The 17,593-nt window shown below is 35.9% G+C and overlaps 1 protein-coding gene across 2 annotated transcripts in view; it reads left to right on the top strand.

The window, feature by feature from the left end:
* Window positions 1–17,350, top strand: part of NAMPT (nicotinamide phosphoribosyltransferase) — a 44,509-nt gene extending 27,159 nt beyond the window's left edge. For both annotated transcript variants that reach the window (XM_019745377.3, XM_088797810.1), the window contains 3 exons: window positions 9,380–9,520; window positions 11,186–11,320; window positions 14,326–17,350. In XM_019745377.3, the coding sequence (XP_019600936.1) occupies window positions 9,380–9,520; window positions 11,186–11,320; window positions 14,326–14,436 (387 nt within the window). In that variant the 3' untranslated portion in view covers window positions 14,437–17,350. The remainder of the gene's footprint in view (window positions 1–9,379; window positions 9,521–11,185; window positions 11,321–14,325) is intronic.
* The last annotated feature ends 243 nt before the right edge of the window (window positions 17,351–17,593 follow it).

Below are 17,593 nucleotides of genomic sequence, written 5' to 3'. Positions count from 1 at the left end.
TGTCAGCTCTTCTAAATTAAACACTATTATCACTATTGTTAGATTTAACCAAATAGTGCGTTACACTACAGCTTCTGCCTCTTTTGTTTTCAAATAAGCTTCTGATGAGCTATAATTTCATTTTAACTAATACCTAAATACTCCATAAAAACTAAGGATCTCACTGGTGTCAGAACATGGACCATCTGCTATTGTAAGCCACTGACATTGTAATGTATATTGTCTCCAATGGTATCCACTTGGATAACACAAGTTATCAAAGGATTTTCTGTGTGAAAGTTTGGTGTGGTTAGAGTAAGTTCAGTACCCAAATTATAAATAGTTTGTTTTCCAAAGATTTGTTTAAAAGTAGGAACTCCTACATGTAACAGACATGACTTCTGTGGTTCTGTGCAGTTGGAGCTCCTAAAGGTGGTGTCTGGAATAGCTTTCTTGGAATAAGAGAAGTGAGGTTTCTTCCACCAACCCTCCCAAACTGCTTTGCCTGATAAAAGTGGAAACTCCCCCAAACTCCTCTAAGGCATTTGGTATTGGTTAGGGGCTTTCGTGTAAAAAGGAAAGAATAGAAGAAAAACCTGCTGTGAGAAGCAGGGCCTGAGTGTGGAAACCTCAGCTGGCATATGGAATTGCTGTTGTCTCCTTAGCTCAGCTGAGTTAAAAGTTTCTTATCTTGGCATCAGTTAAGCATTATTACCCATTCCTTCATTTTAGGCAGTTTGGCGGGTACCCTCACACACACTTAATCCCCCTGTCTGATGAAGAAACATGAGCAGGGTACTCTACCAATTTCAGAAAACCCATTAGCCCCATTCTCTTCACTGCTAGACCTGCCCTTCCTGGTTCCAGTGCTGAGCTCTTTAAGTTGAGCTGTTCAAACAGGTATTTGAACTTGCCTTTAAAAAAAACCTGAGTTCTCAGCTTTTCTTTCTTTTCTTTTTGTTTTTAAATAAACTTTGAGAATGTATGTGCATTTTAAAAGTTGAGACTCAGTTCAAAACTTCAACTTTTTTTTTTTTTAACTATGAATACAAAGTTAAATATTGAGACAAATATTCTGGCATTGGTCAAACCTTAAACAGAACAATCAGAGAATGAATCATTTGTGTAATGCAGATGTACTCAAGTGTTGGTTTACCTAAAGGCTGATGGGGTGATACCTGCTTTCTTCATATTGGAAGTGGGTCAAATAAGTTTTTAGAAGCAGGAATAATACATATAGTGAGTGGTTTTGCTTTGTATATATACCAAATTAAATGCCTTACTTTTGACAAAATGAAAAATGTATTTAATTTCAAACAAGTGACAGTCAGCCTCACTGTTGGATTGCTTCTCTCAGTCAGTCTTCTTGTAGCATCCCGTGAAGTTTACATACGGTGTAAGCCTGCTCTAGGTTTGTGTGTGCCAAAATCAGTCTGCTTAGTTAGGAAAAAAGGCAAAAATCTCTTGTGTTGGACAAAACACAGAAATGTCTGTCTTCTCTTTCTGTTTGTGTCTCCATTAGGGATTTAGTCATTAACGACAAAAATGGCACCAGATTCTCAAGATTGGCAAGATCTCTTTGCAAGTGAAGTTCCACATATTTTAAATACTTTTCTTCTTCCCCTTTAATTATCCTGTTATTTTCCTAGAACCCTTTTCTCTACTTTGCTGGGGAATTTCCCCTGATCCTTGTGAGGATCTTAATAGAAGACATTGGTTTTATGTAAATCTTAATGATACGAACACATTAATTTTTTTATCTAAATGTACTCTTTTTTTTAATTTTATCGGGGAAGGGGAACAGGACTTTATTGGAGAACAGTGTATACTTCCAGGCCTTTTTTCCAAGTCAATTTGTTGTCCTTTCAATCTCAGTTGTACAGGGTGCTGTTCAGCTTCAAGTTGTTGTTCTTTCAGTCTTAGTTGTAGAGGGCACAGCTCAGCTCCAGGTCCAGTTGCCGTTGCTAGTTGCAGGGGGCACAGCCCACCATCCCTTGCGGGAGTCGAAACCGGCAACCTTGTGGTTGAGAGGATGCGCCAACCAACTGAGCCATCCGGGAGGCAGCTCAGCTCAAGGTGCCGTGTTCAACCTTAGTTGCAGGGGGCAGAGCCCACCATCCGTTGCGGGACTCGAGGAGTTGAACCGGCAACATTGTGGTTGAGAGCCCACTGGCCCATGTGGGAATCGAACCGGCAGCCTTCGGAGTTAGGAGCATGGAGCTCTAACCGCCTGAGCCACCGGGCCGGCCCTAAATGTACTCTTAACAGAACAATTCACTAAAACTTTAAATTATCTAAATTTTATAAAGCTATATAATTTCATTATAAAGCTATATAGCTATATGGGAAGACTCTCTTAAAGAAACAGGGCCAGAAATATAGAGATAGGACACTAGGTGATTACTGTTCTTTGTAATTTTCTCATTCTTATGCTTCTGAGGCATATCTAAAATCAGGTGACAGGTCTGAAACTATTTTTTCTGTTTTTTTAATCAAACTACCTTACCGTCCATTTATCTGTGTCCCTTTCTTTTCCTCTGTTTTTCTGTTCTATTCTTTTCATTTTTTCCATGTTGAAATTCACTCTTTTGGAACATGCCTTAATTTCATATTTTACAAGGTTTATTATTGTTTTAGTTATATTTTGTTCACAGTTATTTCAATGAAAAATAAATCTGAATTCGAGGCCCTTGGGTACTTTCAGGTTCAGGTATAATAATAAAGACATGAGACTGGATTTATGTAAAGTCTAAGGAATCACTTTAAAATAAATTGTGTGTGTTTCCATCTTGATTCCTTACATGTAGCACTAGAATTAGATGGTTGGGATTTAAGAAGATTGCCTTTCTCAATGTGGGTTTGTTAAAAGGTGAAGGTCCAAAGAAGAACAAAGTAGTGCAAGTCAAAAATAAAGGACACATGCTACATAAGATAACCCAGCAAGAACAAAGAACTCTAGGGGATCTACCTAATACATCGAAGCAAACACAGAGAGTCAGCCAGAATGGGGAAACAAAGAAACATGTCCCAAATAAAAGAACAGAAGAAACCTCCAGAAATGGAACCAAATGAAACAGAGGTAACCAACCTGTCAGAGACAGAGTTCAGAACACTGATGATAAGAATGTTTAAGGAGCTTAGAGACAACATAAAGAAGGATGTAGAAATCGTAATGAACAACCAGTTAGAACTAAAGAACACAATTACTGAAATAAAGAACTCACTTGAAGGAATTAACAGCAGGTTAGATGAAGCAGAGGATCGAATCAGCGACTTAGAAGACAAGTTAGCAGAGATCACCCAAACAGAACAACAAAAAGAAAACAGAATAAAAAACAATGAAGATGGTTTAAGAGACCTCTGGGATAACATCAAGCGCAACAACGTGCTCATCATAGGAATATCAGAAGGTGAAGAGAGGAAGCAAGGGATTGAGAACATATTTGAAGTATTAATGTCCGAAAACTTCCCTAACCTGATGAAGGAAACCAACATACAAGCCCAGGAAATGCAGAGAGTTCCAACCAGGATAAACCCAATCAGGCCCACACCAAGATACATTATAGTTAAAATGGCAAAGGTTAAAGACAAAGAATCCTAAAAGCAGCAAGAGAAAGACAGAGGGTTACATACAAGGGAACTCCCATAAGACTATCAAATGACTTTTCTACAGAAACATTGAAGGCCAGGAGGGAGTGGCAGGAGATACTCAAAGTGATGGAAACAAAGGCCTACAACCTAGATTGCTTTATCCAGCAAGGCTATCATTTAAAGTTGACGGAGAGATAAAGAGCTTCCCAGAAAAGAACAAGCTAAAGGAATTTATTACCACCAAGCCAGCATTGCAAGAAATACTAAAAGGACTTCTGTAAATAGAAGAAAGATGAAAACAATCTAACTACAAATTTAAAAATGGAAATAACTATGTACCTATCAATAATCACTTTAAATGTAAACGGATTAAATGCTCCAATCAAGAGACATAGGGTGGCTGAGTGGATAAGAAAGCAAGACCCTTGTATATGCTGTATACAAGAGACTCACCTGAGATCAAAAGACACACACAGGCTGAAAGTGAAAGGTTGGAGTAAGATATTTCATGCAAAAGGAAATGAGAAAAAAGCTGGAGTTGCAATACTTATCTCTGACAAAATAGACTTTAAAATGAAGAACATATTAAAAGACAAAGATGGGCACTATGTAATAATAAAGGTATCGATCCGACAAGAAGACATAACCCTAGTAAACATCTATGCACCCAACATAGGAGCACCTAAATATATAAAACAGATATTGACTGACATAAAGACAGAGATCAACAGTAACACTATCATAGTAGGGGACTTCAACATACCTCTGACAACAAGGGACAGGTCTTCCAGACAGAAAATCAATACAGAAACAACAGCCTTAAATGACACATTGGACCACTTGGATTTAATCGATATTTTCAGAGCATTCCACCCCAATGCTGCAGAATACACGTTCTTCTCAAGCGCACATGGAACATTCTCCAAGATAGACCATATGTTAGGCCACAAAGCAAGTCTGGATAAATTTAAGAAAATTGAAGTCATACCAATTGTCTTCTCTGACCACAGTGCTATGAAATTAGAAATGAACTACAGGAAAAAAACTGGAAGACACACAAATTCATGGAGGCTGAATAATATGTTACTAAATAATGAATGGGTCAAACAGGAGATCAAGGAAGAAATCAAACGATATCTCGAGACAAACGAAAATGAAAACACGATGACCCAAAATCTATGGGATGCCGCGAAAGCAGTCCTAAGAGGGAAATTCATAGCATTGCAGGCCTACCTAAAGAAACAAGAAACATCCCTAATCAACAGTTTATCTTCACACTTAAGGGATCTGGACAAAGAACAGCAAAATAAGCCCAAAGGGTGTACAAGGAAGGAGATAATAAAGATCAGAGCGGAAATAAATGAAATAGAAACCAGAAAAACAATACAAAAGATCAATGAATCCAAGAGTTGGTTCTTAGAGAAGATAAACAAAATTGACAAACCTTTAGCCAGACTCATTAAAAAAAGAGAGGACCCAAATTAATAAAATCAGAAATGAAAGAGGAGTGACAACAGACATCGCAGAAATACAAAAAATTTTAAGAAATTACTATGAGCAACTATATGCCAACAAATTTGACAATCTGGAAGAAATGGACAATTTTCTAGAGGTGTACAACCTTCCAAGGCTAACTCAAGAAGAAACAGAAAACTTGAATAGACTGATCACCACCAGGGAAATTGAATCAGTAATCAACAATCTCCCAACAAACAAAAGCCCTGGACCACATGGCTTTACAGGTGAATTTTACAAAACGTTCAAAAAAGAATTATCACCTATTCTCCTCAAGCTCTTCCAAAAAATCCAGAAGGAGGGAAGACTCCCAAACACTTTTTACGAGGCCACTATCACCCTGACCCCAAAATCAGACAAAGACACCACAAAAAAAGGAAACTACAGGCTGATATCTACAATGAATATAGATGCAAAAATCCTCAACAAAATATTAGTGAACAGAATTCAGCAATGCATTAAAAAGATACACCATGATCAAGTGGGATTCATCCCTTGTATGCAAGGGTGATTCAACATCCGCACATCAATTAATGTGATACACCACATTAACAAAATGAAAAATAAAAATCACATGATCATATCAATAGATGCAGAAAAAGTATTTGATAAAATCCAGCAGCCATTTGTGATAAAAACCCTTAAGAAAGTGGGAATAGAGGGATCATATCTCAACATAATAAAGGCCATATATAATAAACCCACAGCTAACATCATAGTCAATGGGGAAAAGCTAAAACCATTAAGATCCCTTAAGATCAGGAACAAGGCAATGTTGCCCACTTTCTCCACTTCTATTCAACATAGTGCTGGAAGTTCTAGCCACAGCAACCAGACAAGAAAAAGAAATAAAAGGCATCCAAATCGGTAAGGAGGAAGTAATATTGTCATTATATGCAGATGACATGATACTGTATATAGAGAACCCTAAAGACTCCACCAAGAAACTATTAGAGCTGATAGATGAATTTAGTAAAGTAGCAGGATACAAAATTAATATTCAGAAATCAGTTGCATTTGTATATACCAATAATAAAACATCAGAAGGAGAAATTTTAAAAAAAACTCCCATTTACAATTTACTATAAAATACCTGGGAATAAATTTAACCAAAGAAGTAAAAGATCTGTACTCAGAAAATTATAAGACACTGAAGAAAGAAATGAAAGAAGATACAAATAGATGGAAACACATACCATGTTCATGGATAGGAAGAATTAATATAGTTAAAATGTCCATACTGCCTAAGGCAGTATACATATTCAACGCAATTCCTATCAAACTACCAAGGACGTTTTTCACAGAAATAGAACATATAATCCTAAAATTTATATGGAACCATAAAAGACCCCAGATAGCCTCAGCAATCTTGAGAAATAAGAACAAAGTGGGAGGTATAACAATACCTGACATCAAATTATACTACAAGGCTACAGTAATCAAAACAGCATGGTACTGGCATAAAAACAGACACATAGATCAATGGAACAGAATACAGAGCCCAGAAATAAATCCATGCCTATATGGCCATTTAATCTACGACAATGGATGCAAGAATGTACGGTGGGGTAAAGACAGTCTATTCAATAAATGGTGCTGGGAAACCTGGACAGACACATGCTAAAAAATGAAGCTGTACCACCTCCTTACACCATACACAAAAATAAATTCGAAATGGCTTAAAGACTTAAATGTAAGATCTGAAACCATAAAATTCCTAGAAGAAAATATAGGAAGAAACTTCACAGACATTACCCGGAGTAAAATTTTTACTGATATATCCTCTCGCGCACGGGAAGTAAGAGAAAAAATAAACGTGGGATTACATCAAACTAAAAAGTTTTTTCACAGCAAAGAAAACCATCAATAAAACAAAAAGGGATCCTACTGAATGGAAAAAGATATTTGCCAATGATATATCTGATAAGGGGTTAATATCACAAATTTATAAAAGACTCACTCAACTCCAAAAAAACAAACCCAATTAATAAATGGGCTGAGGACATGAAGAGACATTTTTCTAAAAAGGACATACAGATGGCAAACACATATGAAGAAATGCTCAATCTCACTAACCATCAGAGAAATGCAAATAAAAACCACAATGAGATACCACCTCACCCCAGTCAAAATGGCTATCATCAATAAATCAACAAACAACAAGTGCTGGCGCGGATGTGGAGAAAAGGGAACGCTTGTGCACTGTTGGTGGGAATGCAGATTGGTGCAGCCACTGTGGAAAACAGTATGGAGGTATCTCAAAAATCTGAAAATGGAACTACCTTATGATCCAGCAATCCCACTCCTAGGTATCTATCCGGAGAAATCCAAAACTCTATTTCAAAAATCTCTATGCACTCCTGTTTGTTGCAGCACTATACACAATAGCCAAGACATGGAAACAACCAAAATGCCCATCAGTAGATGACTGGATTAAGAAACTGTGGTACATTTATACAATGGAGTATTACTCAGCCATAAAGAAGAAAGAAATCTTACCATTGCAACAACATGATGTACCTAGAGAACATTATGTTAAGTGAAATAAGTCAGACAGAGAAAGACAAATACCATATCTCACTTATATGTGGAATCTAAAGAAAAGAATAAGTGAATGAACTAATCAGAAACAGTTTTGGAGGCATAGAGGAAAAACTGAGGGTTGCTAGATGGGCGGGGTGGTGGGGATAAGGCGGGAGGTGAGGGGATTAGAAAACAGTCGGTATTCACAAGATTGCCATGGGGTTTTGAAAATTAATTTGGAGAATGTAATCAATAATGTAAAGATTTTGTAGGGTATCCGATGGACACTTGTCCCATTTGGGAGACTTCATCAGGGATGATGTAGATGCCTGATCTCTGCACTGTACACCTGAAGCTGAACCATAATGAATGCCAACTATAATTTTATATATATAAAATTTGATATATAAATTTTATATATATAAAATGTAAGTATATACTTACAAGAAGCTGAGTACAGCATTAGGGATAGAGACAAAGGAAATGTAACGGCTCTGTGCGATGTCAGAGGGATAGTGAATGGGGGGGTGTTCACACAGTGTGAGGGATATAAATGATAATCGTCTAAGTATTACTTTGTCTTGTGTACCTGAAACTAATTGAAAAAAAAAAGAAGGTGAAGGTCCTTGGAGTTCATATATTTTTATCTTGCAGTGTTGAAAATAATAGATAATTCAGGTTGAGACTCTTAGTATTTGAGGGGAATATGGTGAATATATATTATTAATGATTCACATAGGACTATTAAATTTGCTTATAATTTTCTAATCACTTCTAAAAGTTCTGTTTCAATAAAATAGAGCAAGACTTTCCAGTTACTTCCTTTTGACTATTCTCATGAAATTAAAGGAATGATTACTAAATTTTATGTGCCATCTTCTGTCATAAAAGTGATTGAATGTGTTAAATAAGACAGATTCTGTGTTAATAAGTCCTGCGTAGGAAAAAGAAATATAAATGACATTGATAATAATGTAGCTGAATAAATTAACATAACTTTTAAATTATGTATTCCTTGAAAAAACTATTTTAGCTGCCAAAGCTGTATGCTCATACAGGTTTCTCTAGCTGGCTTATAGGTAGATAATCGTTCTGCCAAAAATGATCCAGTGATAAATGTTAGCACCCAGTCTTTTCTTAATTTTGCTTATGGTAGTGGAGTACCAGCCACAGTAAAATGACTCTTCCAATGTTTCAACTATTATGTAGGAGGGAGTATTTTATATTGTTTCGCCACCAATATCTGTTGATTTTTAAATGCCCCATTACATATGGCATGTATTATGACATGTGATCACATATATTGAAATTTATTAGGGATGATTTATCATTCCCAGAGTGTAGTAATTCAGGGCAAATGTCTAGGTCCCATTGCTTGTGCTACTGGCATCTGGACAATAACTTCAAGAGACATAGGAGTTTACTCAAGTACCTTGAATATTTATTGCCAGTGTTTTCTCACTCCCTCTCATTTCCTTCTTTTCCCCAACCGTAACCACAATGATGACACAACAGCACAAGTTCAGTAACTTTCAATGAAATCCCTTCCTTCCACACTTATCCCTCAGGCTGACCTTTTTGGGGTGGGTGAATCTTTTAAAAGAGGAAATGGTGGGATATAACTTTATATAGGCCTTATTCTTATCATTTATTGTTATAAAATGGCTCGAAATTGTTTATTCATCAGTATGGCCCGTGGAAGATTATCTCCTCCTCCTTCCAGGTTACTTAATAATAGTTTTTGTTCTTTTTTTATTTTTTAATCTTCTAGATTGTAGAAGGCATGAAGCAAAAAAAATGGAGTATTGAAAACATTTCCTTTGGTTCTGGTGGAGCTTTGCTACAGAAGTTAACAAGAGATCTCTTGAATTGTTCCTTCAAGTGTAGTTATGTTGTAACCAATGGCCTTGGGGTATGTCCTTTAACTTTTACCTTCTTTATGTATCTTGGTAGAATGTAGTTATTGAATGCAATAGTTAAAGGATAATATGGTTCTGAACTATAATTTTTTTTTTTCCTCCCCCTTTCTTCCACCTCCCCCCACTCCGGTTCAAGCCGTTGTTTCTCTGTCTAGTTGTGTAGGACACAGCTCCCTGGCCCATGCTGGTATTATGAGCCTTGCGCTCCTCCCGGCCGAGGCCATCGGTCGGCAGTCGGCCGCTCACGGCAGCTCACGCTGGCCCCCAGCCCCTCATGGCAGCACACAGCAGCACATAGCAGCTCTCACTGGCTGCTGGCCACGCACACTGCCACTCAGCGGCAGCACACAGTAGCCCACGGCAGTCCACAGCAGCACACTTCAACTCACGCCAACCTCCAGCTGCTCACAGCAGCCCTGCTCCAGGAAGAGCTATTGTTCACAATCTTAGCTGTAGAGGGCGTAATTCACTGGCTCATGTGGGAATTCAACTGGCGACCTTGGCATTAAGAGCACGGCGCTCTAACCACCTGAGCCACCCAGCCCTAATATTCCTAATATTGTCAGATACCACTGACCTTGACTCAGAAACAAGGAAAGAAAAGAGACATTAGGTAATAAATAATATGACTTAGGGGGAAAAATAAGATGCGAGATTATTTAAGTGACATAATGCAAGTCAGGCATTTCCCACTACTTCAGTACGTAACTTTGAATCAAAAAGTTGGCCATATTTGAATGGGAATGTGAGCTAACCTAGCCATCATATATTAAAGATGGGCAAGTACGAGTGTAAACACTATCAAAACAGTGTTTTAGGAAGGTGGAGTACGAGGTTGGAGTTGTGATGCCAGAATCACGTTCTAGTAGCCTGAGAACAGGAGAGGCCAAGCTACTAGGCCGCTGAACAACAATCCCACTAGATCTCCATTAACTCTTGAGAGTCTGGGTCGAAGGGTAAGGGTGGGGGATACTAACAACTCTCTTAAAAATACCTGGGTTGGTCCCCAGCTTTACTTCACGTCCATCTTTCTTTGGAGAGTTCTGGGATTGACTCATCTGTTTTCTTCTTTCAAACCCATCACTAGTTGCTCCTATTATGTTTTGCCTCCTACTTTTCTGATCCTAAAACAAAAGTTCTGCTCTCTCCAGGTTCTCTAGGTCTTTTTTGCTTCTGACAGTGACAAGGATAATAGAAAAAAGTAACCAAAGGGAAAGGTTATGGAGTAGGAAAGCCTTTATACCTTAGTAAAATCCTAGTTCCCTTGCCACAGGTTATATAATTGAATTGACGTAGATTTTTTTTTTTTAATAGCATGATTAGATCAGTTTAAAAGCAGTTTGTAACATAAAAGGAGATACTTGAAGGCTCACGTGTTAACCTCAGACACTACCTACAAATGGAGTATTAGGTATTCTGCAGTGGTAAGAAAGGATAGCCAAGATTTGTATTTTATTCATATCTTTTTTCCTGACAGAGGACTCTGTCCTGCAAAACAAGCTAGAATTATGTTTCTAAAAGCCCAGTGTGGATTGGCTTCATTATACTTATAAAGTGCCTTAAAATTTATATGTAAGTTATGTATATACTTTTTTTTTTAATGGAGTTGAGTGACTCTTTCTGATGATTCTTTTTCTCTTTCTTAATTTGGATTCCAGGTTAATGTCTTCAAGGACCCAGTTGCTGATCCCAACAAAAGGTCCAAAAAGGGTCGATTATCTTTACATAGGACACCAGCAGGGAATTTTGTTACACTTGAGGAAGGAAAAGGAGACCTTGAGGAATATGGTCATGTATGTATCTGCTCTTGGGTTTGGTTTTTGTTGTTGTTTTTTAACAGTAGTAACTTGGCTCCCACAGCCAAGAAAGGAGGCTTTTATGTTCTATTTTAATTTTAAATTATTTTCAGAACAATATTTTTTCTTGGAAAACAAAACAGTTTTATTATAAAATATACAATAGTTGACCTAGCCTACCAAAATAAAATAAAAAACCTAAGTGGCTAGATCATAAATTGGGTGAAATACTTTGTAACAGTCAAAACAAAAAGGAAGTGTTTCTACTGACCAGCAGGTAGTGACTGAGGAGCGTCAGCAAACTGTGGGTTTGGTCTCTCACTGCCAGTCAGCAGTGAGTCTGTTCTGAAGAGGAGTAGTTAAGCATACTTAAAGGGTGCTATTCGACTTCTCATAACTGTTTATATTATAGTAAACTTGGGTAATTTTAATAGATAAATGAAGGGCTATCCAACTTCTAGAATGTTGTTAAAAGATAATTCCATTTTTAAAAACTTACTAGAATCCGGTTCAGATGGTTTTCTTTAGATGGTTTGATTCTCACAACAACTCTATGGGTTAAAAAGGCAAATTACGTTATTTTAGTAGTGTAACGTGAGAAGCTACATGACTTCACTCAGATTATATAACAATAAAAGGTGACACCTAGACTAACCAAGTTTTCTAATTCAAGTCAACCAATCTGGAAAGATTTTTAGTATGCTAAAGTAGTCTATATGAGCTATGGTCTTTAACATATAAAAGTACATTTATATTTAAAAGTTATAAATTTCTCTTTTTTAAGCCACTGGATTGGAAAAAATACTCATTTTTGGAGGGAAACTACTCATGAATATTCATATTCTCAGAGAAGTTTACATTAAACATAAACACATTAATTTGTTACTTTAGATTCTTCGTACCATATCAAATATTCTATTTGTTACTTTTATTATATTCTTTTAAGATTTTGAGCCAAAATTAATGAAATAACATTTTCCTATTGTATTTACTGAAAAATACATAAGTTCCTAAACAAACTTTTAAAATTAGATCCCTTTAGGATGAAAAGGGGCTCATTTCTTTACCAAATAATGGAGGGCTTGCTTTACAACTTATTTATCGTCTCCCACAAAAAAGGGGTACAATATCTTCCACTGAAAGGAGTCCATTCCCAGGGGGAAAAGTAATCTGTTTCTTTTTTATAGCATTTTAGGAACGACTGAAGTACCCAAGAGCTCTTTATTTTCAGGTTCCAAATTCTGATTTCCATTAGGCTTCCACAGGGGCTGGGAGGTTGTTCCTCAGTCTGGCAGTTTTCATTTCCAGCTGTGTTCATATTACTAAAACCTCCTCCTTCCTTATCTTGGTACTTGTTATTCATGATTTTGAGGACAATCTAACCCATATTATAGAGAAGAACATTATCTTGATCACTAATAATGATGAAAAGCAACATTTACAAGAATGATGCACAAATACTGAAGAGGGCAACAAGTGAATTAAAGATTAAAGAGAAAGAGAATAAAATGACCGATACAGAAATTAATTTCAAATCAGTTTGTCCCCCTTCATGCATTGTATAAGAAAGTGAAGTAAGAGTGGAGTCCACCTACTAAAATCTCTCATACATCAGGAAGGTGGACACTAAGGCTCCTGGAACATAACGAGGGGAGCTATTCTTACTGCACATTTCACTGCCTGCCCATGAATAATTACACTTGATTGTCCCCTCCCCCAAAAATGGAAACTATTTTCATTCACTCCTCCAATTCACCCAACAGGTTCGTAGAATACCTTCTCTGTATTAAATATCAGGCTTGCAAAGATAAACTAGGTTCCTTTCCTCAACTGACTCAAGCTAATAATCTAATAGGCCAAAAAAAAGACAATTAAACACAATCAATGTGAAAAATAATAATAAATAAATAAAATTACATTCCTTTATTTAGCCTGTTAATACAGTTCTTTGAGTGGTCTTCACTTAGCCCTTATAGTTATCAAGACTTTGCTGAATTAGTTTATCCCAGATGGACTAAAGTTATGTTAGACATAGTCATAACTATTACTTTTAAAAAGGCATTGATTTTAAGAGTATGTGAATGATATTCTAGAGTATATGAGGCAGTAATGAATTTATAATCATCTAAGCATTTTGAATAGAAACCACCATTCCTTGATAGGTTTTATTTAACTTCATGAAAGAAAATGCTACAGCTAGAGCAGTGTGATTTGAAACAACACAATGACAAAAATATTAAATAATGTCATGTATCACAATCTTCCGACTAGGTGGAAAAACTTATACATGATAGATTACTTACATATATTAGATAGATAATTAGAGGCAGATAATTCTTTAATGAGACAGGAATAGCTTTACCAGACCCAAAAGGGAATTTAGTCCTAATTTCTTAATTCATCTTTGTTACCCTTGCATGGATCAAATGGACTACATGTACCAGTGACTTTTGTAATATCCACAAAGTCTCTTTAAATCAGTCACTATGCATTAGTCAAGAAATCAATAGTTATTTTTGTTTCTGTTTGGGTTTGGTTTCTTGTTTTTCAGGGGTGCTTGTTTTAAGGCCAAAACTCAGTGACTAGGAAATTTAATTAAATTCCAGGTTGATGAGTTTAACTGGTGTTGAGTCTGTTGGCTAGGAATGGGAAGTTCTGGCAGGTTTTCCTTGATGCCTGTCATGTTTATCAGCGACAGCCATAGTTCTGGGCAACCAAACAGTAAGCATATTCCATCGGGAAAAAGGAGATGAGTCTGTTAAGTTTTTTTGTTTTACCTTTAATGATGTAATTAGATCATTCCTATTCATAAATGTTAAATATTTCTGCATAGCCATTTGCTCTCTGCCTGCTCCACCAGCATCCTTTGTGTATAAAATCACTTTATAATTTGAACCCCATCAACATCTCTGTGTATTTGACTAACCAGTCTAATCCATCATAGCATTACTTAAGTATTTTCCTTGTTAGTCTAATTATTAAATTCTTTTATCTTTGTGCAGGATCTTCTCCACACTGTCTTCAAGAATGGGAAGGTGACAAAAAGCTATTCATTTGATGAAGTAAGAAAAAATGCGAGGCTGAATATGGAACTGGAAGCAGCACCTCATTAGGCTTTGTTTTATGAGTGGGTCTGTGTGCTTGGCGGTGTTTGTGTGCGTATGTGTTTATGTGCATGCACGCACATAATACACCTGTGTGTGTATGTAATACGTGATGTTTACTGTACAGATGTGTGGGGTTTCTTTGCGTTTTATGATACATTACAGCCAAATTATTTGTTGGTTTATGGACATACCGCCCTTTCATTTTTTTATTTTTTTCCAGTGTTTAGGTGATCTCAAATTGGGAAATGCACTTAATCATGTAAAAGATTAATGCTAAAGTAAGCTTTTTAGGGCCCTTTGCCAATAGATAGTAATTCAATCCGGTATTGATCTTTTCACAAATAACAGAACCAAGAAACTTTTATATATAACTAAAGATCACATAAAACAGATTTGCATAAAATTATCATAATTGCTTTATGTTTATATTTAACTTGTATTTTTGTACAAACAAGATTGTGTAAGATATATTTAAAGTTTCAATGATTTAACAGTCTTTCCAACTTTTCATAATTTTTATGAGCACAGACTTTCAAGAAAATACTTGAAAATAAATTACATTGCCTTTTGTCCATTAATCAGCAAATAAAACATGGCCTTAACAAAGTGGTTTGTGTTATTGTACAATTTGAAAATTATGTTGGGACATACCCTATAGAGAATTACTAACTTCACTGCCCCTTGTAGAATATGTATTATTCATTCTACATTAAGGAAAATAATGGTTCTTACTGGAATGTCTAGGCACTGTACAGTGATTCTGTACGTTGGTCATTGTATTGTACCAGTGAAATGCCAAATTTAAAAGGCCTGTACTGCAATTTTGTATGTCAGATATTGCCTGTGGCTGTAATATGCACCTCAAGATTTTAAGGAGATAATGTTTTTAGAGAGAATTTCTGCTTCCACTATAGAATATATACATAAATGTAAAATACTGACAAAAGTGGAAGTAGTGTATTTTAAAGTAATTAACACTTCTGGATTTATTTTTCCTATTCTATAGTTGATATGACTTAAATGAATTACTGGAATGGGTAGTGAGTGTACTTATTTTAAATTTTTTGATTCTGTTATATTTTTCATTAAGTTTTTTAAAAATTAAATTGGATATTAAATTGTATGGACATCATTTATTAATTTTAAACTGAATCCCTCAATAAATAATACTCCAGCATGTTCTTAAATGAAGATAAGTTATCCCCAATGAAAAGCATGACAACATGGGTTTGAATAGAAGAATCTTAACCAAAAGCAGAAAGTTGGCTAACTTCGAGGTGTTCAACATCAAAATATCCTAGAGTGATTAACTGCTAGATTCTGAGTCAGTCATCACATGTGACTAGAGACCAGTTTTATGTTTTTTTAGATGATTCTTTTATATTTAGGTCTGTTCTTCTAAGGCAGGGGTTGGACAGCTGTGGCCCACAGGCCAAATTTGGACTGCCCTTGTTTGTCATAAATCTTACCTACAGCTGCTTTCTCAGGACAACAGCAGAAACTGGGTGGTTACAATAGTGGCCACATGGCAGTCCACATAGCCTGAAATGTTTATTATCTTGCCCTTTCCAGAAAGTTTCTCCATCCCGTTCTAAAAAAAGGAGTGTGCCTTGAATTTTAAGAGAAATGTTGATTTCCAGGGAAGGGAGGAGGCTAAGTTGATACAGAGTTTGTCTCTTTTGTCACTTCTTTTCTCATTTAAGAATCTGATACTGGAAGACTGATTTAGAAAAGCTTTAACAACATGACATTAAATGTGAATTTTTAAAAATGGAAAAGCCATAAATCCTCTGTCCTAAACAGTTACTTGAGAAAGTATTTTATCAGTAAAATAATCTAATGAGAGGTGAGTTACCTTTATTAAATGTCTTTTATAAGCATCATTAAAAACAATATAGGTTTTCGCAGATGATTCTAAACACTTTAATGAGAACAATAAGCATTATTCACTTTTAGTAAAAATTTTCATCCTGTAATTTCTGGTAGAAAATTTTAAGCTTTTTTTTTTAATGTATCTAAGTAAAGATTAATAGTATTAAAAAGAATACCTTTACAAAATGTGCTAAGGGGCTTACAGAGAATTAAAAGAAACTATATTTATTGCCAGTAACTTTGATAACCACTTATAATTTTGATTTTGTTTAAACATTGAAATTCACTACAGACAATATTCTTTGTATACTGTGAATTTCAGCAGTTGCAGAGTATTTAGAGGAGTTTTATTTTAAAGCTTTCAGTGAATGCTAAAATCTGTACGTTTGTACATGGCCATAGATTGGGGGTGGAATGATTAATTCTGTTAGCTCTTAGCCAGTTGGAACTGATGAATCCTGAATTTCCATCACTAAGCACTTAGTACTAAGCCATCCGCATTCTGAGTAGCAGTGGTCACCATAGACATCAAATAGAACTCTGCTGTGTGTCACCCTTAACTCAGCCTAACTAGTCCAGACAAAAGCAAATGGCATGTGTTGGGTTTGCTTAAGTCACTAGATTTACAACCGATACCAGTTTATCCCCTTCAATTCATATCATGAAGTATTTGTATTTTAAATAGGAAATAGGAGTTCTGTGTTGACTCTTCATTTGTACTCTATACTTAAAGTAAAATGGTTTTAATGATTATCACTTATTTCCTTTCTTGAAGTAAATTGTTATGAAAAATATTTTATAATGAAATCCATCTTGGAAAACTAGAAAGAGAAAAATGGCACGGTATTGTTCTGTTTGCCATAATTTAGAATTCAACACTTCAAACAAGTATTTTGTAGCTTTACATTCCTTTTTAACCCATTCAGTGGAGAATGTCAGCTTTTCTCCAAAGTTGTATGTTAAATCAATTCTAATATGTATTCAACATCAAAGATAAACATGTAATAAACATGGAAATAAAGTTTAGCTCTATTAGTGAAATGTTAAATTTGACTGTGTGCTTCAAATAATGGCATTTAGAGACTTGTCTTTTTTAGATATTTCTCCAGTTCAAAGAATTAGAGAATAAGAGAAGGAGAGGTATCAAAGATGACTCCTATTTTCTACTTTGTGCAGCTGTATGATTGGCAGTGCCTCTTACTAAGAACACTAGAAGGGGACCAGATTTAGCAGGGGAAGGGAAGTTGGATATACAGATTTGGGGACAGAAGGGTCCCAAGGTATGGATTTG

The sequence above is a fragment of the Rhinolophus sinicus genome, chromosome 4 (genome assembly GCF_057876585.1).
Source record: "Rhinolophus sinicus isolate RSI-liver-muscle chromosome 4, RSI-T2T, whole genome shotgun sequence".
Lineage (NCBI taxonomy): Eukaryota > Metazoa > Chordata > Mammalia > Chiroptera > Rhinolophidae > Rhinolophus > Rhinolophus sinicus.
This window is presented reverse-complemented; position numbering and strand designations above follow the sequence as displayed.